This window comes from Lynx rufus, unplaced genomic scaffold (genome assembly GCF_022079265.1).
Source record: "Lynx rufus isolate CCGP_SWC_20201006 ecotype Redwood Valley unplaced genomic scaffold, mLynRuf1.p SCAF_9, whole genome shotgun sequence".
In the NCBI taxonomy this organism is placed as follows: domain Eukaryota; kingdom Metazoa; phylum Chordata; class Mammalia; order Carnivora; family Felidae; genus Lynx; species Lynx rufus.
Window position 1 is genome coordinate 64129199 of NW_025814897.1, and position 10006 is coordinate 64139204.

The following is a 10006-nucleotide window of genomic DNA, read 5'->3' on the forward strand; positions in this document are numbered from 1 at the left end:
ATGCTTCCACATTTGAGCAATAGGTTATCTACCAGTTAAGTTTCAAGTTTTGTGTTTTTTTCCTGTGGTTTCCTAGGGACTTTACAGGGAGTCAAGATGCTGTTTCATAGCTAGCTAGCCAATTTCCATTCAAACCAAAGTGTAAGTAAATGTTTTGAAGTCAGTGAAAATACAAAGTTAAATATACAGTATGATTTCATGCACATAAAAATGTATAAAAAAAAGACTAGAACAGGATGAAGAGTTTTCTTGAATCTTTCATATATTTTATAATGGCTATGTATAATATTAATAGAAAAAGTAAATACACTTTAATTTTAAATACATAGGCATCCTCCTAAGGATTTCTTCTTGAAGCAAATGCTTCTTAGTGGGAGTTAGGGAAAACTATAAACGTTGCTTGGGATTATTTGGGTTATTTATAGAATTTTCTTCCCAGCAGCATTTATTGGGCTTAAAGTTAAGCTTTGATTAAAGCGGTTAACTAAATGAACATAATTATAAGCTTTCCTGTCCGTGATTATTGTGAAGATGTGAATTCGGGTCAAATCCCTTATAATACTCATGGCATTTATGAGGTTTCTCTCCTGTGTGGACTCTTTGATGAATTCGAAGAGCTGAGCTATGACCAAAACCCTTGCCGCACTTAGCACATTGATAAGGCTTCTCTCCTGTGTGGACCCTCTGATGGATGTGAAGATTAGAGCTGTGACTAAAGCCCTTTCCACAATCATCACATTTATAGGGCTTTTCTCCTGTGTGGACTCTCTGATGAATGAGAAGATGTGAACGCTGACTGAATCCCTTACCACACTGTTCGCATTTATAGGGTTTCTCTCCAGTGTGTACTCTTTGATGAGTGTGAAGCTTTGAACTCTTGCTGAAGCCCTTCCCACATTCATGACAAGTATAGGGTTTCTCCCCTGTATGGACCCTCTGATGGATGCGAAGATCAGAGCTGTGACTAAAGTCTTTCCCACAGTCATCACATTTGTAAGGCTTCTCTCCTGTATGTACTCTCTGATGAATCTGGAGATTTGAGCGCTGGGTAAAGCCCTTACCACAGTCATCACATTTATAGGACTTCTCTCCTGTGTGGACTAACTGATGAATTCGAAGATTTGAGCTCTGACTGAAGCCCTTACCACACTCATCACACTTATATGGTTTCTCTCCTGTGTGGACTCTCTGATGAACGTGAAGCACTGAACTCCGACTAAAACTCTTACCACACTGATCACACTTAAAAGGCTTCTCTCCTATGTGAAGTCTCTGGTGAATGTGAAGTAATGAATTTCTACTGAGGTCCTTACCACACTCAAATTTATAGAGTTTCTCTTCTGTATGGACTCTTTGATGATTGTGAAGGCTAGAGATCTGACTGAAGCTCTTACCACACATGTGGCATATATAAGAAACCTCCCCTGTGCAGACTCTCTGATGAAAGTGAACACCTAAGCTCTGACTGAAGTTACCATCAACTTCATCACATCCATACAGCTTCTTACCTATGTGAATTCTTGGATGTCTATATAGGTCTGATCTCTGAGAGAAGCATGCTGTGCTGATGGAGCACTGATAGAACTTTTCTCCAAGTTGATTTCTCTTGTGGAGAACACACTGTGAGTTCCAATAATAAATTTCTTTGCATTTATTACATCCACAGTATTTCTCTTCCATAGAGTCTTTCAGTAAGTCATGTTGATATATCTCCCCAATGTACTCTGGACGGGCTTCCCCTGTTGAGACACAAGAATGCTGAACTATGAGCTTCTGTTCTGTTTCCAGAGAGAGATTTTTCTTAGATATGCCAAGATGGCATCTGCTTCCTTGAAAACCATGTGACTCATTCCTGTAGATTTCTCTAGCATAGTCTTGAGGGGTGTGTTTTGTTTCTAAGGACTGCCAGGGTATAAACTTTGTATATTTTAAGTTCCTGGGACTTCTGCCTTCAAAAGTCAGCTCATAGTTCCCATACCCTGGTACTTGCGTGGAGAGTATCAACCATTCTTGATGGTGGGAAAGGTCTTGTTGCTTGAGGTCTTTGGAATCTATTCCTTGGATGGTTTCCACATAGCTTCTATTCTTATATATCTGAGTGCTGGCACTCCTCCAGCCTTGCCAGCAGGGATGATTTTCATGTTCTAAATATCTGAATCTTTCTTCTTGGGGTTTGTAACTCTCTTTCCAGTTTCCTAGAAGAATAAGCAGATTATCCAGTGGTGAGATGAAGGTGGTGTTAAAAAATTTCCAAGTATCTCACTGACCTCCAGAAATATATGTGTATCCAGAAAGAAGGATTAGGACTTAGGATTTAGGTCTGAAATTCATGTGTTTGTTTATTCATATGTGAATCCCTTCATTCACTTATTCATTCAATCCATAGATGTATCCTAAGCATCTACTACTACCACGTACTGTTAGAAATCACAAAATAAGGCTGACTGCTTCATGGAAATCATCTTAAAAACAGATTTAATTAGATTACTCTATTTGGGCATTGTTATGAGAAATAAAATATTTCTATTTTTCTGTTCTAGAGAGTGTGATAGATTGTGTGAAAAAATGGCTGTATTAATTCTGTACCTCTGCGTGTTCCCCTTCCATGCTGACTTTAGCTGGGCTATACAATTTGCTTTCTTTACTGGGACAATAGCAAAAGTGATACAAGCAGACTTGAAAGTGCTTGTACACTGGGGCTTGTCCTCTCTCTTGCTGGTTTTGAAAATTCTGTGACCACCAATATGTAAACAAGCCTGGACTAGCCTGCTTGAAGAAGTATGTATGGTCAACACATCTCCATTATCCCTACTGATATCGACCCACTGCCAGACATGTGAGCCAGACTGTCCAGCCTCATTTTAGACCATCCAGCCCCAGTCAGATCACTCTATGATAGAAGTTCCATCTAACCAATGAGAATCATGGAAAATAATAAGGTTTATTTTAAGTCACTAGTTTGAGGTAGTTTGTTATATAGCAAAAGCTAACTTGTACAAATAGTATGAAGAGAGAACAAATTTAGAACCACACAGAATGAATTATGTGTGGAGATCTGTATTTTAAGTGAATTCCAGAAAATAAATAATAATCACAAATACCTATCAATACATAGCCTGGGTGTCTTAGAAGATGTCTTGCTCTATCCTCTGTCATCTGATTTAAGACCCATTTCTGAGGATACTTCTCCTATCTCAATACAATACCTAGACAAAGAACCAAAATACTCAACAAAACTGGTCCCAGAAGAAACTAACTCTATTACCTAAGAGCTGGGATAACTTTACCTACTGACATGACATTTGTGTAGTTCTCCCACATGACCTCTCTGTAGAGCTTTTTTTGAGAGGAATCCAGGAATTTCCACTCCTCCCAAGTGAAAATAACAGTCACATCTTCAAATGTTACTGCCATCTGGTCAAAGATCAGATTTTCCAGGAAGAAGAGATCTAAATGAGAAGATGGACAAAGCAAAAGCCATTCAGCACATAATGTAAGTAACAAAGCAAATAAAAAAATAAAGAACTTTAATAATGAAGAAAAACAAGAAAGGTAAGAGGAGACATAACAATAGCAGATGGCTAAATAATGTATCCAGTCACTGAAGCCAGATACCCGGCTTTCCATCTTAAGAAACATTTATATAGCATCTGTCTGCTAACCACTGGGCTAAGTACTTCACATATTATTTTAAGTAGTCCTCACAGTGACCCTCTCGTAGATACGATTATCATCCCTATTTTAAAAATTAGTAAATAATAGTTGAAAAAACTTAAGTCAATTCCCCCCAACCCTTTTTATTCTGGAAATGTTCATCTTCCTGCTCCAATCTGGGCTGGCTATTCTTTTTAGTGCTCCATTTTCAAGATTATATGATTCTTCCTCTTTTGTGAATTTCTCCATTAATTGGGAGGCACAGGCCCAAATTAGTTCAATCTAGTTTATGAATGGTAAGTCCACGGCCACTGAAAAAAGCAAAGGTGAGACACAGACAAGGTTTTCAAGATACACTTTTGGTTTAAAGGAGAATCTCCAAGCATGGTTACACTGCATGTTTGAAGTCCTTGTCATCATTCACGTGGCTGGGTATTGAATTCTAGAGCAAAAAGAATTTTTCTCAGAATCATTTCACTGTTCATAAGCCTTCATTGTTGTCTCTAAGACTTTTTGTTTGTTTAATTCCTTTGCAACCAACTTTTTCTTTCTTTTCTGGAAATACTTTAGGATCCTCTTTTTTGACTGACCCTCTGCTTCCAATGTTAAAGATGTATCCTCAGCTTCCCTGAAGTTCACAGGGCTCATCAAATCCTTCTTATGCTTATTCCCCTGTGGAGCATTCCAGGATGGAATGTCTTTAGCCCTATGCAGCTCTTCCCACTGTTGCTCCTGTTGCCTTCCAAGTTACTGTTGAAATTTCTCATTTGCTAATGGCTCTTTACTTCATCATTTTTTTTTAGTTTTTTATCATCATGCAGTTTTAGAAAGAAGAGATAAATGTATGTATTCAGACTGCCTAAAAATACTTCTCTTAGTGGAAAGAACAGCTCATAAGTTGGTTATGTGACACATTTCTTTGATGACATATTCTCAATTCTAAAATTCAATTAAAAATGTTTAGTAGGGGCGCCTGGGTGGCACAGTCGGTTAAGCGTCCGACTTCAGCCAGGTCACGATCTCGCGGTCTGTGAGTTCGAGCCCCGCGTCAGGCTCTGGGCTGATGGCTCAGAGCCTGGAGCCTGTTTCCGATTCTGTGTCTCCCTCTCTCTCTGCCCCTCCCCCGTTCATGCTCTGTCTCTCTCTGTCCCAAAAATAAATAAACGTTTAAAAAAAAAAAAAGTTTAGTAAATACTACAATAAAGAAAATACATACTTTTAATGGAGGAAAACTAGAATATCATGACCATGAAGTCATTATAATTATAGCAGTTAAATACCAAAGGTTATGTGAAAAGGGCTGTTATCTCATTTACTATGACAACAATCCTAGAAGGTATAATTATCAACACTAAAGGAATAAGGAAACCAACATTTAAATTTCTCTTTTCTGATGTTTATTTATTTTGGGGGGGGGGGGGTGGAGGGCAGAGAGAGAGGGAGACTGAGGATTCAAAGCAGGCTCTGTCCTGAGATTGGAGGGCCCTAACACTGGGCTCGAACTCATGGATCATCATGACCTAAACCAAAGTCAGATGCTTAGCCAGCCAACTGGGCCACCCAGGTGCCCCAGAAACCAACATTTAGCAAGATTAAGTAACTTGTATAAGGTCATTCAGTTGCAAAATAGTGGTTTTTAAACCCAGGCCTACTGTAAAAGAAGTAAAACACAACTTGGTGAAGGGATGTAAATCAAGATTTCCAAGTACATCCTTATTGTGTTAACAAAAGGACAGAAGGAAGATGTATTGAAATATTCAAGGAGGGGCGCCTGGGTGGCGCAGTCGGTTAAGCGTCCGACTTCAGCCAGGTCACGATCTCGCAGTCCGGGAGTTCGAGCCCCGCGTCAGGCTCTGGGCTGATGGCTCAGAGCCTGGAGCCTGTTTCTGATTCTGTGTCTCCCTCTCTCTCTGCCCCTCCCCCGTTCATGCTCTGTCTCTCTCTGTCCCAAAAATGAATAAACGTTGAAAAAAAAAAATTTAAAAAAAAAAAGAAATATTCAAGGATTTAAAGTATACCACCCAGGTACTGTTTTCCAAAAAACCTACATGAAAATCCATGCGTCAACAATGAAATATTAACCACAAATAAGAACTCAAGAATGAGAAAATTCAATGCTGTTCATTTTTAAATGTTTATAACATAAATGTTAAAAATGTAAAATATAATAAGTCTATGGGACGCCTGGGTGGGTCAGTCAGTTGAGCGTCCAACTTTTGATTTCAGCACAGGTCACAATCTCGCAGTTTGTGAGTTTGAGCCCCTCATCGGACTACATGGTGCACAGCCTGCTTGGGATTCTCTCTCTATCCCTGTCTTTCTGAGCCTCCCTGCTCTCTCTCTCTCTCTCTCAAAATGAATAAAATAGACTTAAAAAAATATAGTCTCTTTTAACATAAACAAATGAATATACATAGATATCTGGCTAGCTAGCTAGATGAAATAAGTAAATTGGGATGCTCAGAAGCCCAGACTACAGGAGTGAAAACTGGAATTAGAACAGAAAATAAATGAACCCACTGGTTCCTTATTTTGTAAAAAGTACAGAAAAGTAAAACTCGGTCTGTTGGCCTGTTGTTATTGGCTTTGATTATTTTTAAAAATGTTTAAGAATTGCTTTAAAAAATACACTAGAGATTCAGAGTTTAGTCACTCTTAACTGAAAACAAATTCATAAAATTTTCATTAATTCTGAATAATAATAAAAAGTAAAAACTGAAAGTCTACCCTCCCTAAATAAGTTGAGAAGTAACCAGGATAGTTTTTACTGTGTCCTTTCTGACCTTTATTCATTCATACACACAAACGTACATACACACCCCACTGAAATTTTCTCTTAACAAAGACATGACAATTCTGGTTTGCATTTCTCATGTAATATATAATGTACAACTTCACATTTCAGTACATATATACGTCCATCTTATTTGCGGTAGTTTTAAAATATGTCCACAAATTATATGATTCCCTTCCCTCCAAGAAGTGTTCCCGACCCCTTGAAAGTGGACTGGACTTAGGGACTCACTTCTGAGGAATATTACATAAAAAAACAGAAGGGGAAGAAGACATGGTATGCAACTTTCAAGACTACCTCTTAAGGGCACTGCAGCTTCCTCCTTGCCCTTTTTCTTAGATCACTCTCCCTTGAAGAAGCTACCTTCTATGTGGTGAAAATACTTAGGAGCCTTGAACAGGACATGTGGCAAGGAATTGAGGCTTCTGTCCTCAGTGTGAAATGAGGCATTCTGCCAACAGCCACATGAGTGACACATCTTAGCAGAAGATCCTCCGGCCCCAGTGAAGCCTTCCGATAACTGCAGTCCTGCTGACAGCTTGACTGCAGCCCCGTGCGAGACCTTGGGTTGGGACCACACAGCTATGCTGCTCCCAGATTCCTGACCCTTAGAAACTGAGTGACATGAAAAAATGTGTGTTATTTTAAACTGCAATAAATAAATAACATACCATTGTTCTACCAAGCATTCTGTTAGCGGTTAATTACTATTACAGTCAAATTGTTTTAGAAAAGAGAAAGTGAAAATTGCTAGCTCAGTATGTGGCTAGTGTAATCTTGACCCCAGGAGCAGATAAAGACACTATCAAAAAGTAAAATTACAATCCCACTTGTAAATTTTATAAATCTATAAAAATCCTAAATAAAGTATTAACTAATTGAATTCAGGAATATATTAAAAATATGAATCATGATTATGCATGGTTTATTACAGGAAGGAAGGACAGTTCAACATGATAGAGAAAATCTATCAACATAATTCACTATATTAATAGACTATAGAAGAAAACCATAATTAGCTGATGCAAAAAAATCATGTGATAAAGTTCATAATGTTCAACACCTATATACGATCTTTAAAAACTTTCAACGGTGGGGGGGGGGGTGCGCCTGGGTGGCTCAGTCGGTTGGTTGAGCTTTCGACTTCGGCTCAGGTCATGATCTCACGGTCCGTGAGTTTAAGCCCCGCATCGGGCTCTGTGCGGACAGCTCAGAGCCTGGAGCCTGCTTCAGATTCTGAGTCTCTCTCTCTGCCCTTCCCAACTCACGCTCTGTCTATCTCAAAGATAAACATTAAAAAAAAAAAAAAATTAAAAACTTTCAGCAAGGGCGCCAGGGTGGCTCAGTTGGTTAAGCCTCCGACTCTTGATTTCAGCTCAGGTCATGATCTCATGGTTTGTGAGTTCAAGCCCCATATTGGGCTCTGCACTGTCAGAGCTTGGGATTCTCTCTCTGTCTCTTGTTCTGCCCCCCTCCCCTGCTCATGCTGTCTATCTCTGTCTCTGTCTCTCAAAATAGGCAAATAAACTTTTTAAAAAATTTAATAAAAATAAAAAATAAAGTAAAATAAACACTTTTAGCAAAGTAGAAATAAACTCCCTAAATTGGTAAAGGTTACATATTAGGAACCTTCATCAAAATCAGAACTTGAATGTAGAATCTTTGTATGTGTTCCTTTTATTATGGTAAACAAGAATGACTACCATTACTGTTGCTTTCAACATAATACCAAAGGTCTGACAAATACTATAAGAAAATGAAACAAGAGGCATAAGAATTAGAAGTAAAAACAAAAAAAAAGTAATTATTTGCATATGTTATTGCAATCTATGTAGAAAAATGAACAGTATTCAAATAACCACAAACTAAATAGAGAGCTCAGCAAAATTACCAGATACAATAAAATGACAGCATAATTGTATCAGCAATCAACTACTAGAAAATAGAGGGTATAGAGGTACCTGGGTGGCTCAGTAGGTTAAGCATCTGACTTCAGCTCAGGTCATGATCTAGCAGTTTGTGAGTTCAAGCCCGCATTGGGCTCTGTGTTGACAGCTTGGAGCCTAGAGCCTGCTTCAGATTCTGTGTCTCCCTCTCTCACTGCCCCTCCCCCGCTCGTGCTGGCTGGTTCTCTCAAAAATAAATAAACGTTAAAAAAAATAGTATCATTCACAAAAAAGCAAAACAAAAACAAAAACCACTATCTTAACCAAGAACATAAAGAAATCTTTGAAGAAAATTTTTAAATTCCAATAAACAGAAAGAAGATGATCTAAATAAAGAAGCATACTTCCATGTTCTTGGATGGGTTGAATTAAATTCAATATACCCCCAAATTTCCAGCTGGATTTTTTAAGGAACACAATATACTTTTTCCCCTAAAATTTACAGGGAAGGAAAAGAAGTCTATAAAGACTTAAGTAAACCAAGCAGGAAGACTTGCCCTACCAGATAGTGACATACCACGAAACTACAACATTAAATCAAAACTAAAAAAAGACCAGTAGAACAGCATGGAAGACTCAGAGACTGTGTTTGTTTATATATGAAAACACATTAACAATAAAGATGGCATTAAACATAAAAGAGGAAAGAATAGATTATTTACTATATGGTGTTGTGAAAACTGATTAACTATATGAGAAAACATAAACATGGATTCCAACTTAGTATCATATACAATGTGAACACTAGATAGATTAAAAAAGGGAAATCAATAAAGAAAATGGTGGAACTGAAAAACATTTACTATTATGAAATGAATCCAAGAGCCAGTTCTTTGGAAGAAAAATATTAACAATAAAATAGATAAATTACCAGATTGCTAGCCAAAGGGGGAAAAAAGGAGTGAGCATAAATAGAAAAAAGTTAGAACTGACATTGGGGAAGTAGGAACAGGTACAAATTTAACTGAATGTGGGGCGCCTGGGTGGCTCAGTTGGTTAAGTGTCCGACTCTCAGTTGCAGCTCAGGTCATGATCTCACAGTTTCGTGGGTTCGAGCCTTGCATCAGACTCTGTGCTGGCAGTGCACAGCCTGCTTGGGATTCTCTCTCTCTCTCCCTCTCTGCCCCTCCCCCACTCATGCTGTCTCTGTCTCTCTCAAAATAAATAAACTTGAAAACTTAAAATTAACTGAATGTTAGGTGGGCACTTTCTACAGCTCTTTTAAAAATTAATCTTTTTTTTTTTAATTTTTTTTTTCAACGTTTATTTATTTTTGGGACAGAGAGAGACAGAGCATGAACGGGGGAGGGGCAGAGAGAGAGGGAGACACAGAATCGGAAACAGGCTCCAGGCTCTGAGCCATCAGCCCAGAGCCTGACGCGGGGCTTGAACTCACGGACCGTGAGATCGTGACCTGGCTGAAGTCGGACGCTTAACCGACTGCGCCACCCAGGCGCCCCTAAAAATTAATCTTAATAGAAATAGGAAATATATTTTTTTCCTAGAAAACCATTCAACAAGTCCTAAAGAAAAAACACCTGAACAGATCAGCTATATGAAAGAAATTGCTCAAGTTACCAAAGAACTACAGCCTTCAAAAATAACTGACCCA

At 38.4% G+C, this 10006-nt stretch overlaps 1 protein-coding gene across 1 annotated transcript; it reads right to left on the reverse strand.

Moving 5' to 3' along the window:
• Nucleotides 1-498: 498 nt before the first annotated feature.
• ZNF214 (zinc finger protein 214) lies at nucleotides 499-3414 on the reverse strand. Its single transcript, XM_047070820.1, has 2 exons — nucleotides 3288-3414; nucleotides 499-2195 (listed from the first exon to the last, which is right to left on the reverse strand). The coding sequence occupies exons 1-2, from the start codon at nucleotides 3412-3414 to the stop codon at nucleotides 499-501; spliced, it is 1824 nt and encodes a 607-aa protein (XP_046926776.1).
• Between the last annotated feature and the right edge of the window lie 6592 nt (nucleotides 3415-10006).

Excerpts from the sequence above, each read along its gene's own strand:
- ZNF214 (XM_047070820.1), bottom strand. The coding sequence starts at position 3,414 with ATGGCAGTAACATTTGAAGATGTGACTGTTATTTTCACTTGGGAGGAG. Across the intron at positions 2,196-3,287 it reads CACAAATGTCATGTCAGTAG|GAAACTGGAAAGAGAGTTAC; the intron begins GTAAAGTTATCC and ends TTATTCTTCTAG.